Source organism: Crinia signifera, chromosome 2 (genome assembly GCF_055691185.1).
Source record: "Crinia signifera chromosome 2, ASM5569118v1, whole genome shotgun sequence".
NCBI lineage: Eukaryota > Metazoa > Chordata > Amphibia > Anura > Myobatrachidae > Crinia > Crinia signifera.
Genome location: NC_139218.1, coordinates 241,183,989 through 241,211,428, shown reverse-complemented (window position 1 = coordinate 241,211,428; position 27,440 = coordinate 241,183,989). Strand labels below are relative to the sequence as shown.

At 41.4% G+C, this 27,440-nt stretch overlaps 1 protein-coding gene across 6 annotated transcripts in view; it reads left to right on the top strand.

Moving 5' to 3' along the window:
- The window catches only part of LOC146060654 (uncharacterized), a 483,494-nt gene that overhangs the window by 444,370 nt on the left and 11,684 nt on the right, over positions 1 to 27,440 (top strand). For 5 of the 6 annotated variants that reach the window (XM_083174095.1, XM_083174093.1, XM_083174092.1 and 2 more), the window contains 3 exons: positions 502 to 622; positions 11,676 to 11,833; positions 19,258 to 19,376. In XM_083174095.1, the coding sequence (XP_083030221.1) occupies positions 502 to 622; positions 11,676 to 11,833; positions 19,258 to 19,376 (398 nt within the window). The remainder of the gene's footprint in view (positions 1 to 501; positions 623 to 11,675; positions 11,834 to 19,257; positions 19,377 to 27,440) is intronic. The other variant, XM_083174091.1, reaches the window with a different exon arrangement.

The following is a 27,440-nucleotide window of genomic DNA, read 5'->3' as shown; positions in this document are numbered from 1 at the left end:
TTCGTTCATTGTTCAAGTCATACACAAAAAGGTGCTACATTTATTATAATTAATGGGAACTTCTTGCAGAATGAATAAAGTAATATAAAATACCTATTACAATAAACCAGTTTGAATGGAAAACAATGTGGAAATTATTTAAATGACAGGTATAATTTTCTCACAGAGCGGCTGATGCTGTTGGTTGTACATGTTTGTTTAGTGTAAAAGGAACAGATTGGTGCTATGCGTTCCCACATTAGTTACAGGTACATATGTATGCATATTTGGTTGCATCTTGTACCTATAACTCCTTACTTTCAAGTATTACTCGCTTACACCTGTAACAAAGTAATGGAGAATTCTTCTTTTGTGATTTCATAATAGTATCTCCCAATTTAGATCTGGGGGAGTTAGTTTTAACAGATATTACAATTCCAAATGTAACAGGGAAAGCAGATAAATACATTGCCAAGGAAAATAAATTATTCTTAAATCTGCATGTTATGTTATCTCTTATAGGGGCACAATACATCCATTACCATTTGTCATTGTAACACCTGTACTTCTCGGGCATAAGAAACCTAGTGAGGATGACAGAGAGATATATGAGTGTCCTGTATACATGGACCACACAATGCAGGTAAGGAACACACGTATACAATGAAATGTGCATAATGTGCATAATGTCTTCACACAGATCATTTTCCAATGTACAGTAGCCCTGTGGGGTCTTCTGTAACATCACAAATATGTGTATCACTAATTTATAAATGATCTATATTAAGCTTACTGTACATATGCACAGCTCTTCCTCACAGTAAATATGTAAGGTTAATAGGAGGATAGATCAATGTGTATATAGTAAATAAATACAGTAATATCAATGGATCAGAGGGGGGGGGGGGGGGGGGTCTATCTGTCTGGGCTGGTAGATGCAGAGGAGATAAGACTGGAATATGGTATCTGATAACAGGAGCTGAGAAAGTTTTCCAAGTCCTACAAATTGTAGTAATCAGTTTGAGGAGATGTAGGCAGTGCAGTTTAGGCCCCCATCCACTAGGGTGAGGTATCACATGCGGTACCTCGCATGCGATACCCCACAATCTCACCGGTGGCTGCCTAGAGACTGGAATACATAAGATACATTGTATGTGGTTCTTTTGCATACAATGTATCTCAAGCGATCCTAGCAAGAGCAATGGGCTGCGACAAATATTCATGGCAGCCTGTAGGATCTGGGACTGCGATGCGAGGTGCATGGTAACACATCATACATCACAATCGCAGGTAAATGACATGCGATGTGTCACTTTTTATGTAATCCGTCGCAGAAATGTGTTAAAATCGCATAAAAAGTGGCCATATCGCATTAGCGGGTGGGGACCTGTAGTGTGAAGGATGCAATATGGTACACAAAGGATAGCTGAAAATGCATTGATTGATCTGTCTTTTATATGGTGATCAGTGCACTTCAGAAGGGGATGACTATACTGGTTCTGTTTGATAGGTCAAAAGGTCGACAATGTCAAAAGATCCACTATGTCAAAAGGTAGACATTTAGTAAGTTAGTAGGTTGATATGGCAAAAAAAGTTGACAATGTCATAAGCTTGACATACAATAGGTTGCCATTCAAATAGGTTGACATGACACATGAAAAGGTTGAAAGGTTGAGTTTTTCTTAATTTGTTTAATTTTTTTTTTTTACTTTTTCAAGTGTACAGAGTGAAGCGAGGCACCAGGCCCGGAGCATGGCAAGTGAAGTGAGCCATGCGAGGGTATGCATTACACTAATTGGACGTCCAAGTCGACAGATGTTGACATTGACAACCAAAAATGTGAAAAGCTCATGTCGACCTTTTCATATGTCTACCTTTTTTCATGTCTACCTTTTGACCCTATTGACCTATTGCATGTTGACCTTTTGGTGTCAACCTATTGGCTGTCTTTCTAGACACTATCTAATAATCAACACTGACTATAAGTTCTTTGGCACTTTTGAGCCATTGCACCACAATTGGCGCGAGCTTTAGGTGCCATTGCTACCGTTGGAATGCATTCTCCCCCTTCACATTTCATTGAATTGACCCATTCATGCATATACAGCATAGCAGTGATATTTATTTTTTTAGTTTACATTGGAGAAGCTCTCGAGCACAATAATGCTACCTGCAATGAGTCACCAATCCTTTTGCAGCAGCAATAAGGACTGGGAGGAGTTACAGTACGTGGGGTTGGAGGATTTTCAATGGGGACCTGTCCCAGCAGTAGCATGTTGAATGGTTTCTGTAATTCAGTTAGGTTTCTCCACCATGTGCAGTCATCTCTTTCCTTATTACAAAATATTAATGCTTTAAGAATACAACTGAAATGCTAATAAATTAACCTGTTATAATTATTTCATCGTTTGGGATAATATAATTATGTTTTTAAAATATTGTCCAATATTAGAAATAGCTATTCTCCATACACCTGAATGCTATTCTTGTACTGTGCATATATATTATAATGAGCCAAATTGTGCACACACACATATTATATTGGTCAAATTCTGTACATATATATTACAAGCCAGGAGTATAAAGTCTTTACCCTTTTTATTAGTTGGTAAATGACACACTAATGAATTGTAACTGCGCTATATGGAAAGTGACTAATGTTATTGCTAAACTAGTTCGCTACCAGACGCTCTCTAACAATGAATAGTAATGGAAAAACAAGAAGAGATCATTAAGAAAGCTGTATTATTGTACACACTTTGCAGCTGATACATAGATGTAAAACAGCATAGATACATACAGTATACATCGTACAGTTACTGGCTGGAGCACAACTGCAATTAGAAAACCGTACATTGATTTAATAGTTATTATGAAACATAAATTAAAAGTAATCTAATTAGATGTGTTAAATTTAGCATTCTAATTAGGATTCCTTCCCAAATGAGACTTGGAAATTCTCTTTATATTGGAGCTGTTTATTGAATGTCTCTGTAACAAGATTGGAAAATGCAGCTATAGAAATTTGTTGAAGAAATCACATGAGACCCCCTACCCACAGGGGAGCTGTAACACATTGCAGGCAATAATTATATGCCCTGCGCCTTGGGGTTGTTATAGCTGAAATGTGAACTCCATTAACTTTTAGGTAGTTCTATATAACAAGGAACTTTGTCACTGCAAACTAGTGGTGTATATAATAGTAAAATAGCCCCTCTATGTCTTAGTGGGGATAAATCAGGATCCTGTTCCTTAATACATAGTAAGGACATTATAGGGAGCAGCTTGTTCTATGAACCTGGGATATAATTCCTACTCACACAGCTTAGATAACACTTATTCTACTGTAAATATGGCCAGTAGCGCACGCAGGGGGGGTTCTGAGTACCCAGAACCCCCCCCAGGAATCTAAGGGCCCAAGTCTGAAAGCTGATGGTCCCCTCTTTCCATGGGAATAAGAATTTTAAAAATTGGCCCTGGGGAACCGGAGATATCTGACTTCAAAGCAGTGGTCCCATCCAAGCCTGTTAATTGCTCTCCCCAGTCAGATATTTCAGGTTCTGTCTGACTAAAGCCCTGTACACACGCTTAGATTTGCTTTAGATTTGATGTTAGATTCGATTTTCTATTAGATCTGGCATTAGATCATCCTATTCAATTTGGCATTAGATCTGTACTTTTGCATTTGATTAGATTTCGATTTCACAATGTAGGCACAATGTACTCATTCGATTTACTGGGTCGAATTCGAGATTTCCTTGGCTGCACAGTAGATTTTTCTATTCGATTTTGAGAAAACGGGAGCGCGCATCGAATCGAATGCAGATCGAAAGTGTCCTAAAAACCATTCGATGTGGATTCGATTTTGCTTCTATAAGCAAAATCGAATCGAAAACAGGGAAAAATCTAAGGGTGTGTACAGGGCTTTAGAGTTTTTCTGAGGATATATTCCAAAAGCTGGGACTCTCCCACTTTGATGGACACTAGTATCTTGTCTCTCCTGTTCCCAGTACCAGAGATATCAGTCATTCAGCAGCTGGTTACTGCTCCAGAGGGATTCTCTAGTTTTTAATTCCATTAAAAGCTAAGAAATCTAGTTCCAGGAACTGGAGATATCTGCAGTAAAGCAAGCTGTCCTCCCACCAGAAAATTATGAATAATAAGCGCACTTCACTATACACCCCTCCTCTGCGTATTAAACATCCTCTACCACCCTGGAAGTTATGTATTAGGGCCCCTTCATTCAGCCCAATGTCCCCTTCTCCCACCTCATTTCCCACCATCTGTGCAGTAAAGGGGTAATTAGTGAAAATTACTGATCCAGGCCCTACATGTTGAGCGGTTGATATTATACCCCCTACCACCCGTGGGACATCAAAGCTTCCCCCACCCCTACCGCTGGAGGATCGGTAGGGGCCCCAACTCATTGCTATACCCAGGGGTATACACTGCTGTTATGTGTGTGTATATATATATATATATATATATATATATATATATATATATATATATATGTATATTATTATTATTATTATTTATATACATTTGGTCTATCTATAATACTTTACTTGGGTCACCTAAGTGCCCATCTCTGTGTTTTGCTCCGCCCCTCTCTGAAAACCCCCTTCTGAAAATCCTGCATTTGCCCCTGATGGCCCTAAGCTTTTCCCACTCAGACTGTGTCTGTAGCAGGTTCTCACATTAATACTCATTCAATTTACTAAATTTGAACTACATAATGTATATAGTTAGATATATTTTCTTTAACATCCATGGAGAGAATTTTAATGATAACTCACTCAGGCTGTTCCCGATGCCCGGGCTGTGGGTCTGCAAAGCGTGATGGTCAGAGGTCACTCTGCACAGGCCGAACAGTTGCTCCGTCCGCCCACAGCCATTCTGCATCTCTCCCCGACTGCCCGGCTCTCAGAGACACCTCCAGCAGCACTGCAACTCTGCCCTGCCTGGCTCCCAGACGCTCTACCAGCCTCACAGATGCCCACCCGCACAGCTCCCAGCCGCTCCCGCCCCCACCATGGCCATGAATGTAAATATGCGGACGGCCAGGGCATTTTTTTATTAGGGAAGCCAATCCTGGGATCTCAGGAATCATGGGATTGAGCATTTTTCAATTGGAAGGATTGGCTTCCCTAATGGACACTGATCTGTTTAATATAACTAGCTGGATATGGAGAGAGGGAGCTGTGGACAGAGATTGGAGGTAGGCATAGATAGGGACTGGGATTTGGGCATACTTGCCTACTTTTGAAAACTAGTTTCAGGGAGATTGTAGTTGGTAGTAAAAATTTTCATAGCGCCCCATTGAGGGGGCAATGTCATGCTCCACACAAAGGATGTGTCTAGTTGCATATATGGAGAGATGTAGACGCGTGGGTGTGCACTGCTATATCTATAATAGGAATCTTTTAAAATGGCTTATATCCAAATGTAGATGAGCCCCAAAGCAGTAAGGAAGAGCTACCATACTTGCTAAGGAAAAGTCACTGATGAGTCAGAAATTGTTCATCTATTGTGTTTTACACGTGGTTCCATATAAATGGCCACAATAAATGCATGTGATCATTGTGTTTTATCACCAATGCTGGCAATGGTGCTGATGATTCATTATCTTTCATTCCTTTTTCCTCAAAAAATGTAACAGTGTAATGTGGGCTAGGTGAAAACAGGGAGATTGCTAGACTAATTAGGGAGAGAGGGAGAATGCAGCAGGGTAGGCAACTATGGGGTGGGATGGTGAGTTTGTGGGCTGAAAACTGTCACAATTCAAAGTGAAAGTAAAAATAGTCACAGCTCAAAGTAAAAGTACATTGCAGAAACCATCATTTTGACAGGCTAGTATACTATAAAGCAGAAACATGGCAACCAACGTTAATTTTAAACAACCATTTATTTATTAATTTTAAAAGAGCTATTTTTGGCATTGAGGCAAATAAGTCATGTGCCACGGACAGCATCATTTGCAGTTAACTAAGTTGCAATAAAATTCTACTTATTTAATTTAACTTTCCTATTTTCACTTCACTGACCTCCAGTTTTTGCAGTAAAAATGTCAGTAAGGTGTTCAAAACTTTGATGACCTAATTAGTACATTGCTACGACTGATTCACAATGACCCAAAATACATTTTTATTGCATACAGTACGGTATGTCTATTTTGTAATTTATATTTTTATTGAAAATAAGTTTAAGTAATGCAATTTCTAGTATCAGAAAATAGCATAACAGTACCCATAGTCACCTACTTTTCTGCCCCCTCAGGGAGAGTTCCAGGTGGGTAGGTGAAGATAGACACTGCGTGGGGCTGGGTGGTCCTGCCCCCTTGGTATAATCCATAAATCAAAGCATCGTGCTGAGAGGAAGTGGATGTGATGACGTGATTCTTTAAGGGAATTCACTAGAAAACAGGTGGGATGCTAAGGGATCCCAAGCGGGCTAAGTCCCAAACGTTAAGCAAGAATAGACACCATGACCTGATAGAAAATATTTAGGCGGTGGAAGGGGTTAGAGTACTAATGGCCTAACTTTTTATGGCTGTGCTTTGAATGTTTTTTTTTTTTTTTTGATCCATGAATCTGCATGCTTGCACGTAATGCTAAAGAAAAAGTATATTAACATTTTATAAGATGACCAGTCTTGGTGAGTCAATCACTGTGGGAAAATAAAAGCTATAGTTCTTTAGTTTTCTATTTTTGGAACACAGGATATTTAAAGCTTTTATTCTTCCCTGATTATGTATAGCATGTCCTGTACTGATGCAGCTTCCTGGAGCTCAGCCTATCAGTCTGTTCTTGTGCTTTGAGCTTTTCCATCCATATCATGCATAGAAATGTCTGGGATAGCATAGCTGTATAATCATTTTCACATCAGTCACTGTTCTGCTAAAATACCCATCTGTTACCTCCTCTATCAGCCAATAGGCAGAAGTAGTGAATATATTATGAAAGATAATGCTTACTTTGTACACATTTATTCCAAGTAATTAGCCATTTGGGGAAATGTGGGACATAGTAGCACTGTATATTATGTATATTGTGTACTTCATTTTAAATAAAGCCTCTGCTATTATTGTGAAGGCATTTTAACCAGGGATGATCTCTGAGATCCTAACCCCCCTGAACTTCTCGATCTGAGGTGGGATCCGAGTCTTGCTTGGGTTTTCCCGACAGACTCTGATCCCAAATCAAGGCAAAATGTCAACATCCTGCTTTCGGATTCTCGCCAGGTTTTGGATCCTATATAAGACCCCGACAATTGTCGCCGTCTGTACTCTAGCATTAGAGAGTGTAGAGGACGGATCTCTGTTTGTCTGTCTACTGGTTGCGTGGGACTGGTGCTGTCTTGGAGTGCTGTATTGAGTTGCAGTCTTGGGGTGCTGTATAAAGTGCTCCTGTCCTCTTGTGCTGGCCTGTGCTGTGTGTAGGGGTGGCTGCTGTCCTCCTGTGCTGTCCTGTGTGCTATAAAAATAAGGAGGCACTGCCTTGTGCTGTAAAAATTAAGGGGCAATGTCCTGTGTGTGCTGAATAAATAATAATATAGGGTTGCTGTTCTGTGTGCTCTTGCTGTAAAGGGAAGCTGCCCTGTGTGCTGTAAAAATAAAGGGGTGCTGTCCTGTGTGAGCCGTAGAAATAATAATAATCATTTTATTTATAAAGGGCTCTTTCTCTAATAGGACTCAAGGTGCTTAACAATTATAAATGAATCTAGTACAGTACACGAACAATGAAGTACAGAAAAGCTTTTCATAAACTATATTTAAAGGAATTACGGAAATTAAAAGGATGCTTTATTGTGTGCTGTAAAAGTAAAGGGGCACTGTCCTGTACTGAAAAGATAAAGCAGCACTGTCCTGTGTGCTCAGTAAATAAAGGGGTGCTGTCCTGTGTGCACTGTAGGAATAATACAGGCTTGCTGTCCTGTGTGCTGTTGCTGTACAGGGGTGCTGTCCTGTGTGCTGTTGCTGTACAGGGGTGCTGTCCTGTGTGCTGTTGCTGTACAGGGGTGCTGTCCTGTGTGCTGTTGCTGTAAAGGGTCACTGTCCTGTGTGCTGTAAAATATAAAGCGGCGCTGGGTCACTGTCCTGTGTGCTGAGTAAATAAGGGGTGCTGTCCTGTGCTGTAAAGAGGTGCTGTACCAAATAATAAATTGCAATGAAGACACACTGGAGTAAAACAAAGTCAATTTGTGCAAGGGCCTAAATTGACTCTTTTTCCTGCCAATATATTAAGATTGTAACCTTGCAAGCAGGGCCCTCCTACAGTTTGTTTTATCACTGTTCCAATTGTAAAGTGCAACTAAATATGCTGTGCTATATAAGAAACTGTAAATAAATAATAATAAATGGACTGTCTGACTACTTGGATGCTGTCACTGAAATAATCCTCCACCATTCTTCCAATGGTGACAGCCTATATGCAGTGACAGTAGACATGTCAGTAATTATAGCGGGTGTGTTTGGAAAATCTATTTTTCACCAGCAGTTTCCGGAGAAAATAAGGAAGGAAAGGTTGCCAGTAAAGCAATATAGGCTTATACCTGGAATTAAGGAGGTTATTCTAATTGATTTACTCCCCTGCTCATTTGCAAAGGGCTGCGATTTTTAGAGACTGCGCATGTGCATAAGCATTTATGCTCATGTCCAGCCTCTTTGTGCGAGTGGTACACGGCAAATTGACTATTCGCTGGCCGCTTGCACACAGCAGTATGGGTGGGGGGAGTGGGGCGGTGGCCCGTGGTCGCGCCAATGGGAATGCCCAGCATTTCATGGGCGTTCCCATAAAATGGTTTCATGTGCATTCCCATGGAGATTCACCAGTGACACGGATGCGAGGGGCGGCCAGCTGACGTCAGTGTATGCCAACTGCCCGCCCTCCTCCCGTACAGGGCGCCGAAGATCTAAGGCCTTCAGAGACTAACTTAGATCTGCGAGCGATGGCGAAATTATTCGATGGTCGTTGACCATGAAATTATTTTGCTCCTGCACGCAAGCTGCAAATGGATATTTATGCAAAACATCTATTAGCATGCATTCGGGGAGATTCATGGTGCATGCGGTGGGTGTTCGTGCAGGCAGAGGGCGGCATTTAAATGGCTTGCAAAACTGTGAAATTTGAAGCTTTGCGAGTCAACCAGAATAAGCCCCTAGTGGTCACAAAATAGGGACCACCCTTTTTTTTGGCCACGACAGCATCTCTTGCAAACCCCTCTTGTAATTTGCTAGAGTGTGCGCTATATAAATAACTGGTAATGAATAAAAATAAATGAATATTATATATCCCCCAGGAGAGTACAAGTGGGGTAAGCCATTGTGCAATGATGTCCCTCGGTTTTTTTAAATGTTTCTCAGCTTTCCCCTCTTACTGAAACCGGTGATACCCAGTGTAGCCTGCCTAGAAATGAGTTTCTGTTTGTGAGTTGCTGCTGTTGGTGGTGGGCCATCACAGTCATGTAGTCCTTAGTTTGTCCTGTTCCACTTGTCCACAGTCAGTGGTCAGTGGACAGTATGTACAACAGTATCTCTGAGTGAGGACACTAATAACACTGTTTAAAAATGTCCTTGTACAGTCTGTTAATTGCTTATCTAGTGAAGTGCAATCTAGAGCAGTACATCAATCAACGCTGCCGCGGTATGCTAACTGCATATCGCTCACTATAACAGCTGAGTGATTACACTACGCTGTCCGCGCGGGAACACTACGCTACATCTGACAGGGATGCTGCCGTGTAGTCTAGGGAACTGACTACAGGGACGCTCATGCGACTACCGTGGGAAACTTTGCTACGCTAACCACCCAATTCTGAAAGCTATGCTAGCTTCGTAAGTGGTGCCGTGAAAGTACACAAGTACCATTTAAAGATAGGTTGATCTCGATGGACTGACATATTTTTCAACCTCTCAAACTGTGTCACTGAGTAAGTCATGCCTATGACATTGCCTACAGAGTACCTCTTTTTTTGTGGGGGCCCAAACGAACCAATTATTTCAGCCACAGGTGTGGCAGATACTGTTACTGAAATGATTGTTTTTTTTTTTTTTTTAAACTATGCATGTCCTGTTACTACAACATAAGTGTGGATGTCTTCATACAGACATATCGGAAATAGACGACATGCGTTTTTCATAATTATTTTGACTGTTGACAAGTGAAATGGCAACAGGAGGAAATGGTGTGAGTTAGACACTAGAGGTAGAGTTATGGGTTATGCATACTCAACAACGCACCATCCGATGATCGCTGGTCTCAGAAACATCACTGGAGATGTGAGATGTGGTCAGTCAATGCTAGATCACAGGGACACTTTTTTCGACATTCTAATCATGGCGAGATTTCATCATGTCTACATGATTAATATCAATTATAACATTGTGAGCATGTTGACATATTATATGTTGAAATTTGGTCAGGTTGATATTGTTGAGAATATACCACCAACTTCATATATATCATCCCTACTGTGAGAGCCTGCCTCAGTGTACAGTAATGCAAAAACACCATTAAGGTGCCCATACACTGATTTCAACCGATTCCGACGGATTGGGGCGAGATCGGGTCCAAATCAGATGTGTCTTACATCTGATGCGCAGTTCCGAGTTGGAGGTCGGATGGGCTGCACATAAGATAAATTGTAAATGCAGCTGTTAGCGGCACATCCTGGGTACTTTTTTGCACCTGTGGTTGATGGCATCTGATCCCCGAGCAGGGAAGCACCATGCAGAAGAGGCGCTCTCCCAGATCTGCAGTGGTGGTGGGTGGCTGGTGGCAGTAGAAGTTTTTTTTTTAATTATGTTTTCCAGTGTTTGGGACAAATTATTGATTGTCATTACCAGATCTTTGTTCCCACCAGATAGATTGGACAAATGAATCTGTAGGTGAGTATCCAGCTTTAGTTCCATTGATGAAGGTGCTAATGTGAAATACTGACATTCTCTGTACAGAACTGATCCATTGCGGATTCCATAAAAATAAAATCTAAGAATAATAATTTACCACATTCTTAATGCTAAATAGTGAAGTCATCCTTCAGGGTTGAGAAACTTGGAAATGTGACGAACATAACAATATGGTAATATATAGAACTGACATATTCACTATCCCCTCTTAGCAAAGAATGAAATTGTCTGTTTGTATGTTTGCTTGTTTTTGTGCGGTTTAGCATAAAATGCCTGTCCATAGCCGTTTTTGCTCACATGCATTAAATCAGAACACAAGTCTGGGATTTGAATGCAAAGCAATAACAGCTTTCCAGAGAGATTATGTTCAGTGCTCTGAAGGGATAATGTTCAATCATGCAACAACTGCCTTTAGGCCTTTAGTACCCCAAGCAGCACAAACATAACCCTCTGGGAATAACCACAGAGAGCAAGAAAAAAATCACTTCGGCAAAATAAGAGGAAAGCTGAAGTAATCTTCTTTTCACTTCTGCAGTGGAAATTGGCTCATGTGCTACAGTATATGTATTTTAGAATATAGGATGTGCGTAGTTAAATCATTGTAAAACACCAATTCATTTTAAGTGATAAATGATTTACAATGTCCTTATTTCTGCTTGTTCCTCATTCAAAATAGAGGATGTTTAATTAGATGCAGGTAATGAAATCTAGTGTGAACCTTATCATTGTTGATTCTTTGTAAAAATCAAATACCTAGAATTTTAAATATGTTGCTTGTGATCTCCAGCATTGTGTGATGAGTCTCCCGCTTCTGGGCACAAAACCTGTAAGCCAGTGGCATCTTAGGAGAGTGGCTATTATCCTAAACACAGACCCTGACGTCACCACATCTAGGAGAGCTGCACCAACAATGAAACAAATCCGTAGAAACGTTCCAGTTATAAGGTGAGTCATTCCACAATAATGATGTTTTTGTTGAAGCTACAATAGCTACAGATGCAGTGAACCTATTAAAGTCATTTCAACACATTAACTCCGACCACCATTATTCACGTGTATGTGAGTACAGTACGGCTTTAGGCAGTCCGATCCATCTGCTTCCCACAGGACAAATGCTGCATCTTACTGTTTATCTAAATTAAGCTTTGTACTTGTCTATACTTCAAGTCAATGAAACTAGTATTTTCCAAAATGAATAAACTTCACATAGAATTAAAAAACCTACATAGGAAGGGCCCCTGGATTGCACAGCTATGCAATGAGTGGTGCTACCTTCCTGAGGCTTATAGTACCTTAACTCCCGGACATAATCTGTGTGGTAAATTCACACCCTCTAGGTATTGTTGGATTGTACCTACCTACCCCCTGCACTACAGTTGATGTGTATACATTTTTAATAGTATTGTACAAAAGTTCCTGCAATCTCTTGGGCAGAATCTACCACTGATCCCTGTTCTATAACAATTCTTACAATATTATATGACGGTGTCATATTTCTAACTAGTTAAGCCATATAACCCCCAGGCCTATCATGATTTAAATATCAATTATGTGATTTTAAAAAAGCCTTTTGTTGGAGTGCACCTATTTTTAGCTCACTAGTCCATTCTTTATTAGCATGTAACCAGTTTTTTTTTTAGCTTCCTCTGTCCTTTCTTTCCAGAATCTAATCTCTATTTACTTCTATTCTCTAATTCTTGATTATTTTTCCTAGTAGATTTTTTAATATGTGCAATCCTCTTAATTAATAGTCCTCTCAAAACCGCTTTTCCCGCATCCCACACTGTACCCTTGGAAACCACTCCATCATTATTACCGAAAAATTCTTCCCATTCTTGAACTATCCGTGAAAGTGAGTTTTAAGATTGAGACTAACATGAATATGCCGGTGCATCTGGGGTTTTCTCTCTCCATATGTCTCTCCATCCTATATCTGACATAAATGTATCTAACCCTTATTCTCTAATTTGCTTATCCCTCCCTGTCTATTCCACCAATCCTTACTAGGATCCAATACATTATTAAAATCACCTTAACATATAATTTCTGCACCATTAGATCTTGCCAGGAATTCCAGAGCGCGCTGCAGTATGTCATTCTGAAATGGTGGAGTGACATATACTGCCAAGATACACATATTCATGTTATTCAAAAACAATGCAGAAAAACATATCTACCATTTATGTCAATCTCCCATGACCTCTTTATTGCCATAATTTCATCACCGCGGGCCCTGTATTGTTTAATCTGGTTCATCACTGTGGCTATTTTTATTTTATAATTTAACCCGCGTAAGTTCCAGTATACAATCTTAAAAATTATACGTTGTTGTTTTTAGAACCTCATTTATCATCCCCAGGTTAGAAGATCTACCTTCCTTTCTGGCTACGACTACCTTTCTCTGCATGTTAACCCCCCTCCCTATATACCATCCCCTGTGAAGTATACGTAATTGCCCAGCCCCTCCCCAATACCTTACATTCATGCTTGAACCCCACACACTCCTTTGCCGCTTTGTCGGGCACCAACAGCATTGCTGCCATTCGTTCTACCATCATTCGGGGCAAAAGTATTCTGTCTCTAATGATCACCTTTGTGGTGGACTCTCTGGCAAACACTCTATTATAACATTCTTGTGCACATATTTACATCATTATGTTATTATACTAATATATGGCCCCATAGGTCTCATTACTCACCTCCCAAAAAACAAAAATAAAAAAAGAGGGAGATTGGCAATTAATCACATAAGAGCAGAGCTTATTCATATTTAAGATAACATTCAAATCATATTTCCTGCTATATTTTCCATTCTTTCGACCATCTATCCAAGATGACACCTCCTCTGGGTTAGAGAAAAATATAGTCTCTCCTTCTGAGATTATTCTGAGCTTTGTAGGGAACAACATGGAGTACTTTATATGTTCTCTTAATCTTTTCCTAATATTTGTGTACTTCATACGCTCCTTCTTTACTTCTTTAGCATACTCAGGGAAAATCATAATATTGACTCCATTAATCTCCAGTTGGCTCTTGTTTCTGGCTAAGCGGATTATATTGTCCTGGTTTCTATAGTTCATTATTGTGGCTATGACTGTTCTAGCCAGTGACCCTGGTTGTAAGGGTCTCATTGGCACCCTATTTGCCCATTCAATGCAGAACTGTGAGGAGAAAACTTCCCTCCCAAACTGTGCAGTCAACCAGTTCTCCAACCACATCTCTGGTGCATCTCCTTCTGCTTTTTCAGGAACCCCCAGCATGGCGTGGCCAACACAGAGTTATTTGGTGATAGGGACTCCCTGGGTTCTGTATTTGCTGATCTGGTATGGCTGCTATTGACTCTTGCATACTTATCAAGTTTTGCCCCATCAGCTGTCTGCCCTATTTTTCCCATTTTCTTACCCCTTGTCCTTCCTTATGGGACCGGTTCCCTTATGCAGTCAGTATGTCCCCTCTGGCACCCACTCTCTTGTTATTTAATAGGGGGATATACCTGGATATGGAGTAGAATATAGGGTAGACAGGGGCACCGGCATAGGGGTGCTTCAATGCTAACAGTCCACAGAACCAATTATCCTGTTACACCTCCTCTTGACAGCAATATCCTCCTCACTTCATCCAATACTTGCACCAACAGATGTTACCGGCCTCTCTTTATGTCCAGTTTTCGAGATGCCACTGTCCTTCTCCCTTTTTTTCCCAAACTGCAGCGCTGGTTCAGCTGCTTCACTTTTGCAGGGTCCTGTACCCAGTAGACCTGCAGCCATGCACCTTCATGTCTCCTCAGTACACCGGGGGGAGAGGGGGATTGGAACACCCATTGGCGAGAGACCTGCTTTGGGGTGCCTGATCTTTTCTCACCAAGGCAGCGGTTTCCCAGGTCTTGACCACCAGCCCTAGATGTCATAGGGTAGGGGCACACCTTACCATCTCTCCTCTTCATGCTTGCGCCTCTATCCCCCTCAGCAACGGTCTCCAGCTGTCTCACAGAGGGGCTGAATAACGCCGCAAGATTAAGCCGTGAGCTGGGATGCCATAGGAGAGTGCATCCTCCTCTCACCATGTGCGCCAGAGAGTCCACGGCTCCCACCCTACACCAATGACTCTGTGATCATGAACCCCCCCCCGGCCAGGGATCCCTGTGATACCTCCACTGTTGTCCAAACCAAGTCTGGAGGGAATTGTATATTATTATATTTCTTCGCAAATAAAATAAATATCCCTGTGGAAAATAAAAACTGGAGGCAGAGTGGAAATAGCAGTGATTTTTATAAAATAAAACAATTAAAATTTTAAGGAGAACCAATCTTAAATTAATAGCAGTTCTTCCACTTGGGGAATGCATTCAGCATGGAATTCTCCTTTCAGTAAGATTTATTCTCAGTATGTCATCACTTACAATATATGTCTTAATAGAAGCAGCTTTGCTGCACAGACCTACAGTATTCACTGCTCACATTTATTTCACTGTATATTTAAGTGAAAATATATCCTACTACTAAGATTAAGAAATCATTCCCAAGGGCACCTTGATCTACTTAGCTAACATTATTTGATGTGCACTGTAGTACATAAAAGAACATTTTATGGTTTCCTTCATACCACTTAATGTAACATTCTTATGTTTGCGAGATAAAATTCTTACAAGTACTTTGATTTCCTGTCTCTTTGTCAGAATAGATTTCTCTGTGGCGATAAGGAAGAGCGCTGCATTCCTATAAAATAGATATAATGGGTAAAGTGTTGTTTGATAAAGGGGATGTATGTTCTTTTACTGCAGTACAACTTCTTGCAACACACCTGTGGGAAATGCAGCTCTGGAAGGTCTGCAATTATTGTCTCCAGGTGTTTTCCTAATAAAGTTTAATTAATGTGCGTAAGTACTTATGCTGGCCATACTGGGATGGTGTAAAAACTGGAACGGTCTGGATCCCAGAATGCCAGACCACACCGGAAATCTGCAGCAATCCTCAACACTGTGGAGATAGTGAAGTGGTTTCCCTTATGGAGAAGTGTGTGTGTGTGTGTTGGGTGTGTGTGTGTGCGTGTATGTGGGGTGGGGGTGGGGGTTGTTTGCGATAGCAGTCACTGGGGAGATGGCAAGGGAGAGATTACAGCCCTTCTGGGGGTGCATTTACCCATAGATTACAGTACAACAGTGGTTGCAGTACAACAGTGTTTTGTAATTGATATTACACACGGTTAATTGTTTAATTACACACAGCCATGTATTTAGATAACAGAGCTCTTTTAGATTTGATACTTCATGCATACTCGGTAAAGAGATTTGCTTAATAAAAAGTATAACACAGGTTGCCTACCTGACCCTCTCCTTCAGGGAGATAATGCTCTGTTCCTGGACTTCCCTGGTAATGTATGCTTGCCATCACCTGTGGGGAGCTCGGTACAGTACCTGGGAATTCCAGGAACAGAGCATTTTCTCCCTGAAGGAGAGGCTCAGGTAGGCAACCCTGGTAGGATGCCTTCTTCTCTACTTACCAGTAATAGAAAGTGATCTCATACACTATTAAAGTGTAGAGAAAGTGTGTAACATATAATAATATACATAAATGCTATTTATAGACAAGAAAATTGTGTTTTGACATTTTTATTAACCTTTTGCAGTCCAAATTTATTTTGCAATTCCAAAAGTTTGGTTTAAATGTTTCAATTAATTTTATTTTATTTTTTTATTAAAAAATGACCTACATTAATGGTCTTATTTTAAACTGGCTCCCCACTGGATCTGCTACTTGCACTAGGGCTGTTGTGCCTGACTAGACATTGGACCTGAAAGGGTTAATACTTGTGAAAATTAAATACACACATAAATACAAACTAAATGAAATAAATATAAGCATGTGTTATTTTACAGAAGATCAAATGTAAATGAAAAATAATACAAACAGATGGTAATGAAAATATATAGTCATGCCGGTCTATAATATCAGCCAATATGCCATTAACAAACCAGAAGCTGATACAGTAGATGTTAATAGTAATTATCATTGTGTATAACTGCTGCAACCTTCCTGCATCCTCAGCCAGCTCTGACATTAAATTGATAGCATTCACATTGATAGATGGGTAACATTTCATGGCATTAGGCTCAACATTATATCGGTAGCGTTTACATCTCATAAATAAACCTACAGATGTGTCCTTATACATCTATCCTTAATAAGCCATGTGACACTTGCCGAAAGTGAGACGCCAGGTCTGCTAGCATTGGGTGTTGTTTTCTCTTGATTATGCATCTTAATCACAATGCGATGTGGCTAAGACACACGGAGACTGCACCAATTAACTTGATATGTGACCTTTATGTCTGTTTGAGCCATAGGAGGTATTTACTGCTAGACAAACAAAACAGACATTGCTATTCAATTGTTGAAGTTTTCGGAGGTTTTTACACTATTTTGGGCCGATGCCGATTTGTTTTTTTTTTTTAGTGGAAACTGCATCAGCGAAAAAGAGTCTTAAAAAGAGTCCACGTGTTTTAGATCCACGTGTTTCCAGATTTTTCAATAGTCAGAATGACCATTTTTGTCTGTTTTCGATGTTTGGGAGCAAACGGTCACATTTTCATTTGCTCACAGAAATTACCAGATTTTCATTCCAACCAATCAGATTGGAAACATAGTCCAGTTTTAGTCTGTATATGGTACACAGCAGAACTTGTCATGGAAAAAAGCTGCACTGTATAAATTTATTTTATATGCAGATTAGGACTCACGGCACATGGTTTAGGTTTACTTATGATGTGCAAATGTTACAATTGGTTAATCAAAACTTGAGGTTAGTGACCTTCTCTGGACTGGCTACTGTCTAAGGTGGATCTTCAGAGCAATGACCCTTATGCACCCGGGGTTGAGACTTGTAGAACACACCAGACGCACCTACCGGTACTGGATGCCATCAGGACTTATGATGCTGGTTGTAGTACAAGCTCAACAACAAGTGACCCTAATCAATGCTGGCAGAAAGGAGGACCCTGCTAGGAGACTGGAGAATGACTGTTAATACAAATGAGAAACTAGAATGTGAAAAGGGAGATTAACAACAGAGAAGTGGCAAAGGCTTAGAGGCAGAAGAGCATACTTGCCTATACTCCCAGACTCCCAGATTGATTGGGCGGCTCTCGAAAATCGGGTCCCCCCCCCCCGCAGAAATGCTGGAAATAGTGGGTCCACAGGAGGGGGTGGGACTAAAATTATGCGAATCCCATCATTTTGTGCCATTTTTGCCCTGCCCCTCCTTACAGACCAGCAAATCACGGAGTTTGTGTTGATTAGGAGTGCAGATTTGGATGTCCACTCCGGGCTTCCCTCAGGGCGGTAACCTCAAAAATATGCTGAAGAGTGAGATAATGAATAGTGACAGAAAATAAAAGCTAGACACAGGCTGATAGATATGGGTAGAGCAGATAACACAGGAGGCAAAATAATGTAGAAACTGGGACTAATACCAGAACTGGAGAGCGGAATACAAGAAGGAACAGACTGGTAATAATGGGAGAATAGTGAATACAATACAGGAAAACAGACAGGGTAACTGACTGAAACACTAAAGAAGGTAAATGGAAAACAGAGCTGGAGAAATGTTGAGTACTGTCAGGAAATGAAGCTGGAACAGTACTGAGGCCAGCTGGAAACAGAGCAGGAACAAGTACTGAGGCTGGCTAGAAACAGAGCTAACTGGGACTAAAGCAGAGGGCTGAGTGTCAAGGGCTCAAACCACAACTGTGAACTATGACCAGCACTGGGAAAGAGGCAGACCAGGAAGATATAGGGATCATGGATCAATCAGATGGCTGGAAAAACACAAGCCTCCTGAAACACAAATTAACTGCAGCTGAGTAGCCAAACGCATGGTAATAGATTAATTATGTGACAGGTTTGTGCAAAGCTGCAGTTACACAGACCTGCCAGATGTGGCTATAACTGTTGCGTGGCCACAGCCAGGCCAGAATCCAGACAGGAGATGTAACAGTAAGTGGTACCAGGAGTGTCAGGACCACCATATAGGAAGAAAATGTATATGACTCCAACAGTATTTATTGGACCAGGGATACATTTTATTTAATTTGCTGTTTTATTAAATAACCATCTGAAGTATATGTCATACTTATTTATTCTGGATAAGCAGTATTTTCATGAGAATTGACTCTAATTACTACATTTTCAATGTCAAAATGAACACAAAAAATGAATATAACACAACTGCCTTTTGGTTACTCTTTTGTCGTAAATAGACCCCTGTAAAAACAATAGGACACATATAATGTGTACGATGTGTGATTGCCTCTGTACGCACTGTTTGCAAATGCTCACTGATCCCATGAGTCACTATTGCTTTCTATTTTCCAGCTCACTGACAAAGGCAGATAATTCATCAGGCTCCAGGGTTTTCTACAGAGCAAGCGATGATCAGGATTATCTATCAGAACAGGTTCATGCACAGGAGACATCTAGAATAACTGGTAAATGTATGATATCTCACAGTTCATTCTCATTTTTTAATAGAAGAAAACAAATATGTACAACACACATCGTGCATGTAGTGCAAAAGCCAAGCACACTCTGCTCCATAATAAATTCTTTCCATGTTGATGACTGGTTCTACAATCAGGCTGTTGGCTTTTTTGCACAGGAGTCGTTTGTACAATGAGCAGTAAACAATGATCACAATAAATGACTAATTTATCATATTTTGCAAAAGGCAAAGTCCAATATAAGTGGCATATTCCTCAAGGTGTCCTTTTGCTCCATAGGAGGTTTCTGTCCTCCATTAGCTCGCCATAGGACACCTGCGTTATGATTTTATAGGCTTACTGCCTCAGTCAAACTCCCCACCTGCCACTGTCCTTATCTTTTGACCAAAGAGTAGGCTGGTACTTATGCACATTGGTAATGATTTCAGGTTTGAAGCCATGTGGGGCTCTCCATGGCCGCTTGCATAGGTTTGTTCTGCTATGCATAATGATGAAAATCTGCTCTTATGCTGGGTACACATTAGACGACACAGCAAACAATGCAATGCCATCAATGATTTTCCTTGAACTGCCTGGAACAACTTTATAGTGCATATATAAACTATATAGTTAGTGGCCACATTCCAACAGTATGTTGTTGTTGATGATATCCTCGCATTGAGCTGCAGGAACAAAGGACAACAAAGGATATCTCTAATGACTCTCAGTAGCGTGTATCGTAAATTATATGGTGCGTACCAGGGCTATTTTTCAGTAGGCTCCAGCAGGAACTGAGGCCCTTATTCTAGTTCACTCTTTCTGACAAAATATTTCTTAGATGGACAAAACCATGTGCACTGCAGGTAAGGCAGGTGTTACTTCTGCAGAGATAATTAGATTTGGGTGGGGTTTTTCACCTGCAGTGCACATGGTTTTGTCCATTTAAGAAATATTTTGGCAGAAAGAGTGAACTAGAATAAGGACCTCAGTTCCTGCTGGAGCCTACTGAAAAATAGCCCTGGTGCGTACACACTGGATGAAAATGTAGTCATGTCTTGTCGCTATAATGCACGTTGTTTCAAATATATGTACACAGCTTTAGTTCTGAACACAGAATGTAATCGCAATTACAGACAACTTTTAATTCTGCATAAGTTTTAATTTTCCATGAATTAACCTACAGTCCCTCCCATCCTCTCCTATTGTCCCTTAAAATTACCCATGATAATATAAGGATCAGCTATTTTTAGAGAGCTAATGATTTCAACCAAACATACGGTATATTTGGCATGCGAATAATAATATCCATAAACCTAATGAGCGTCTGTTTTATAGGAAGAGTCAGACATTGAAGCGATAATTTTCTACTGGGGCAACCATGTCTGTGTTCACAGCACCTGTGGGCACCTTAGCCTTACAGTTATGTAACAGATTTATTTTTAGAGAACAGGATGTGCCTTCATTTTTTCAAATTGTTTATATTACATATAGAGGTTCCCATATCCAAAATGCCTGGGACCAGAAGTAATTTGAATATTGGATTTTTCTATATTTTGGAATACTTGCCATACCATGATGATATATCTTGTGGATGTCACCCAAGTCTAACCACAAAATGCATTTGTGTTCCTTATACAAATTATACACACAGCCTGGCGGTAATTGTAAGCAATATTTTTAATAATTCTGTGTTTTAAACAAAGTTTGTGTACTTTGAAACATCAGAAAGCAAATGGGTCACTATCTCAGTTGCTCTCCAAAAGTTCCGGATTTCAGAATATTCCGTATTTTGGATGTTGGATATCCTGTATGTGTATATTTTTAATTAACAATATTGTCGTCACGGGATGCAGTTTAAATCCCGCCGTTCAGAATCCCGACGCTGGAATCCCGACGCTGGAATCCCGACCGCCGAAATCCCGACCGCCGAAATCCTGACACTTTCTCCCTCCGTGGGTGTCCACGACACCCCTGGAGGGAGAATAAATTAATGTGCCGAGCATAGCGAGGTACCGGGCCCGCAAGGGGGGGCGATCCACGTCCCCCCCTTGTCGGGATTTCGGCGGTCGGGATTCCAGCGTCTGGATCTTGAACGCCGGGATCCCGACCGCCGGGATTTCATACTGAATCCGTTGTCACATCTTTCTCATTTACATGTATGCTAGATAATTTGTCTTAAATCTGTGACTGCTGCTTGCTTTGTGGTAATCCAGGAGCACTGCTGATGACTGTGTCACCTTTTAAAGCCATGAGTTATTTTGCAGGTAGTAACCATATTTTCAGTTTAACTTTAATGTGTCAGCAGTTGCCAGGTTCTTAAGAGTCTGGGTGTTAGAGTAGGACTTGCAATGAAATAGTGTCCCTTGACATTGGGCTTCAAGATTAAATGCACTGATTAATTGGTACTCTTTACCTAGAACGGCGCCCGCGATCAGAATCGCGGGCGTCGGGGGTAAAAAATCGCGGTAATCGCGGGCATCGCGGGTAAATCGCGGGTACATCAAAATCGGGTACCCGCGATTACCGCGATTTTCCCATAGGGAACAATGTTAAAAAGCCTGATTGACCGCGATTTTACTGTAAAATGCCTCAATGCCCGCGATTTTCCCATAGGAATCAATGTTAAATGGGCTACAGAGCCCAAATAGCCCCAATTAACCCTTAAATGTCCCCCCAATTTTTGTACGCCACCCCACGATCCACGCCAACCCGAAGCGTGGCGAGCGCAGCGAGCCCGCGAGGGGCGGCGGTACGCGTCCTCCGACCTTTTCATGCCCTACTATCCACGTCGGCGTGGAGTTGAGAATAGAATAGTGTGGCGAGCGCAGCGAGCCACCGAGCCCGAAGCGTGGCGAGCGCAGCGAGCCCCGCGAGGGGACGCGGATACCTTCACAGGTAAACGCGTCCCTTCGCGGGCTTCACAGGTGTCCGCGTCGCCACGGACACCTGTGAAGTCCGCGAGGGGACGCGTATAACTGTGAAGGTATCCGCGTCCCCTCGCGGGGCTCGCTGCGCTCGCCACGCTTCGGGCTCGGTGGCTCGCTGCGCTCGCCACACTATTCTATTCTCAACTCCACGCCGACGTGGATAGTAGGGCATGAAAAGGTCGGAGGACGCGTACCGCCGCCCCTCGCGGGCTCGCTGCGCTCGCCACGCTTCGGGTTGGCGTGGATTGTGGGGTGGCGTACAAAAATTGGGGGGACATTTAAGGGTTAATTGGGGCTATTTGGGCTCTGTAGCCCATTTAACATTGATTCCTATGGGAAAATCGCGGGCATTGAGGCATTGAATGCAAAATCACGGTCAATTAGGCTTTTTAACATTGTTCCCTATGGGAAAATCGCGGTGATCGCGGGCATCGCGTCGCGGCCGTTTATGTGCTGCCCGCGATGTCGCGATCACCGCGATGGGCGCCGTTCTAGGTAAAGAGTACCGATTAATTTATGAACCAAAGCTCCATTTATTGATATAATTATTTCTGTGTTAAAGTGAGTGAGTTTACCATGGTGAGTGCTGAGCTCTCTTTTTTTAATTTATTTTTAGCAATGTACAGTAGTTACAGGCCGCTGCACTCAATCTGGAAATGAGAAATGCAGGTATTCACCCATTTCACTGTATCAAAAGTGCGGTGGAATCTTTATACAGTATAATCCAACCTTAATCTGGCTCACCTTGTAAACTGAAGTTACACAGCGGGTGCCCGCTGATTCTCAAAAATAATACAGCAGCACTCCTGGTATCTGTCCACAATAACTGCACAGACTGCAACCGAGTAGTTGTGACAATGGGCAGTATTCAATGAGAAAAATTATCTGTGTTTTATGGCGAGTTTGTGCTTTTCTCGCGTTGGACGGAGACTTTTGCTCTCAAAAAGCGAGCAACCCTATTCAACGTGCACTTCTCGCCGTCTTTCTAAGTGATTTTCGCCGTGTCTCTCAGTGTAGCAATTCTCCATCTTTTCATGGAGAAGTGGAATGTGAGCTTTTACAATAAAAGGTTTTTTGTTTTAATTTTGGTGCCAAAAAATCAGGAATTTTAATCTGTGAAAGGTCATGCTATTTTTATTCATGTGCTGATAGCACATGAATATATATTTAATTTAAAAAAATATATATATATTTTTTTTACACAGAGCAGCCAGCAGGGGGCCGGTAGCCGAGCCGCTCATTAGATATTCATATATTCACTGCACCCGATCATTACATATGCATGATCGGGATCGGGTGCAGTGAATACCCGGCCCCTGTTGGCTCTCCCCGGGGGGCAGCCTGTGCTGCCTGGCTCCCGGGGAGCCCACCTCCCCCCCACATACGTTCTGGGGCAGGCAGGGAGACTTCCATCTCCCTGCCTGCCACCGTCTTCGGGCTCCCTGCGGCGTCACCTCATACGCCGGATTGGCTGATACTCGCCGCGAGGGGCGGCGAGTATCAGTCACATTGAATAGTGTACAAAGTGCCGTCACGGAGAGTCTCCAAACATGGAGAATCTCGGCAAAAACACGGCGAGTGCATGGCGAGCGGAAAAAAAAACGCTCACCATGCACGGAGATTAATCACATTGAATACTGCCCAATGGTTCAATGCTTTTTACTTATGCAGCATTTTGATGAAAGTTTGCAAAGTAATCATCATTGAAACATTGCCATAACTACTTGGTTGCAGTCTCTGCGGTTATTGTGGTGCCAGGAGTGCTGCTGTATATGGGGTTCTACATATATATGTATACGAGATTTGCAGCACTCACACAACCACAATGAAACTTGAAAGGGTGCCCCCACAGAGAGAAAGTCTGCACAAGATAAATACCTTCGGTGTAGCACTCACGTTACTGATGACAGAAGCTCAGACGCAGCTTATCAACGTTTCGGATGCTGAAGAGGATATTAAGCTGTGTCCGTGCTTCTATCATCAGTAAAGTGAGTAAAGAATTTATATAGGTACGTTGCGCTGCAAGTATATATTGGTAAATGCTGTGCACAAAGATACCGGACACACTGATCAATTTAGTATCTTTATATATGCATAATCAGTAAAATATATAATATGTTTATATTTTACTGATTTTGATTATGCATATATAAAGATACTAAATTGATCAGTGTGGTCCTTTTTCTGTGAGTAAACGGCTGCTCACGTTTACGTTGCTGCAGCTACATATAATCATTCTGACCATCAAAAATAGATATACAGTATACGGTTTCTTCATAATTAAAGCGCCAGGTACCAGATCGAGGAGATCTTCTGGTTAATACCATTAGTTCCCCCAATCCTTCCAATCAGTAAAGTGAGTGCCACACCGAAGGTATTTAATAAAAATGAACACTGTGGTTCTGGTAATGATTTGTTTGTATTATTAATAATATCCTTTATTTAAATGGAACCCCAGAGGGTCCACACCACCTAGTACAGTATATAAAGGGAACATTTATCATTATACAGTTACTGTCCATATTTTTTGTGGACCCACTTCACTTCATTTTGCTCCCCATGTACTATTTTACTTCACTGGAATAGTACATGGGGAGGAGCAGTACACAATGTTCACTGATGCCAATGAACCATATAGAGCTGCTTAATACAGTACAACTGACAGGTTTATGACTATTGTAAGCATAGGAGGAGGTAAGAGCAAAATAGGAAGAGTACAGTAAATGAGGGAAGAGGGCCCTGCTCAGTAGAGAATACTTTTATATATGTTATTACAGTAAAGCTGTAGATGTGCTAAGTAGCACATTTTCTGTTACAACATTGCATACCTCCTAACATGACCCATTCCAAGAGGAATGCTCTGTTTCTGGACTTCCCTCCTAATCAGAGTCTTCTACTGGCTGGCAGCCAGCTCATTGAGGCAGGGAGGAGGAGCTGCCACCGGGAGCGAAAAAGGGGCGGGGAGGGAGCCACAGGAGGGAGACTTTCTTATGGGTGTGGCCAGAGTGATCCCATAATTTAGCCATGTCACACCATGTAATGCCTGTATTTCAGGTGTTGCACTGCAGTAGGCGGGGCTAAAATGACGCGACTCACATCATTTGACCGATGGACCCCCCCCGCCAAGGGGAGTAGGGGGGTTGCGGGAGTCAAACAGCTCTACGGGAGGATTCATTGATAAGAAAGGTGTTTCACCACAGGTGATGGTAATCCTACATTAAGAAGGAAGACCGGGAATAGAGCATTCTGTCCCTCCTGTAGAGGGTCATGTTGGGAGGTATGCAACATACATTGTGCTACTATTGATACACCATCAAAATTTTTGAAGGACATTTCATATTCCTGAATTGTTATCCTTGAAGCAAATCAACAGCTGAAACACCATCCCCCTTAGAAGTGGAAACATTTGAACTACAGGATAGAAAGTACAGCGCATGGTTCCAGTCTTAATATTCCTTTTATATAAACTTTGCTCAGTGAAGTTATTTCATTTTTATTGCTAGGACTTTACATGAATGCTGAGGTAATTTGAGGAACAGCACTGTTTCGCTGACACTTTTGACAGCAATACAAGTTGCTTATTACATCTTGACACCACTAGCACAAAAGCTTTACTGCTTAAACTGAATGTTTGTTATATAGGTGGTTATTTACAAAGAAATGACAGCTCTTTCTAACCCTTTGAACACAAGTTTATCTTTGGAATCTGGCCTTAGCAGCAGTGTCTGCTTTCTCACTCCAAGTGTTGAGACATAACTTTCTAAGGTTTGGAGATAACTATTGCTACAAGTGTGTAGCGCTTTGCAAAACAACAATAATGCCCCTCGGTAATACCCCTTTCACACCGCACTTTTTAAATGGTATATTGATGTTTTTTTTCCATTTTTAAATGTTTAAGGCTGCAGTGGGAAAGCACCAGAGTTAATTTACCGGTTGAAGATAACCGGTATTTCAAAACGTTTAAAAAGCAGAGTCCTACACGTTTCAGAGCCGTTTTTTATGCAGTGAGAATGGCTCTGAAACGGTATTTAGTAAAAACAACAGACCTGTGATAGGCTGTCCCCTGCATTCTGCCTTGAAACGTGTTCAGGGGATTAAATGGGTTGACTGAGGTGAATGGTATTTAAACAGTATTTAAAACAGTAATCTACTGCAATGTGAAGGCTCAGACCCGTTTTAAATACCGTTTCATAATACCGGTTTTTAAAACGTTTAGGCAGTGTGAAAGTGGTCTGACTAAGGAACATACATCCAGTACTTATTTACATAGCCAGATGGGGATGATGCAGGTGATGCTGTACCCCGGGCCCTTCTATCTGGGTATGGTAGTCACCAGCTGTTCCAGAGTTTTAACATAGAAACATAGAATTTGACTGTAGATAAGAACCACTTGGCAAACCTCAAACCATATTTGATTCTTATTTCTTTGTAAGGATATCAAATTGCCTATCCCAAGCATGTTTAAATTGCTCTACTGTATTTGACTCAACCAACTCTGATGGGAGGCTATTCCACTTTTCCATTACCCTTTCTGAAGTAATTTTCCCTCAAATTTCCCCTGAATCTTCCTCCCTCTAGTTTCAGTGTATGTCCTTGTGTTCTGTTGCTTCTCTTCCTGTGAAGAATGTCTCCCACCTGTACCTTGTTAACACCCTTGAAATATTTGAAAGTTTCTATCATGTCCCCCCTTTCCCTTCTCTGCTCCAAAATATACATATTAAGATCTTTAAGTCTTTCCGGGTAAGTTTTGTGATGTAGGCCATGCACCATTTTTGGCCCCCTTCTTGTACAGTCTCTAATATATTTATATCCTTCTGGAGCTATGTCCTCCAGAACTGAATACAGTACTCTAGATGAGGTTGTACCAATGATCTTATTGGCATTATTACTTCTTTCTTTCTACTGCTGATTCCTCTCTCTATGCAACCAAGCATCTGACTTGCATTCTTGATTGATTTGGTACATTGCCTACCTGCCTTTAAATCACGTGAAATAGTGACATCTAGATCCCTCTGCTCCTCATTAGTTTCCAATATAGTGCCATTTATACTATATTTAGTCTTTGGATTTTTGATACCCAAGTACATGATTTTGCATTTTTGGGCATTTAACAGTAGTTGCCATGCTCTTGACCATCCTCTAATCCAAAATC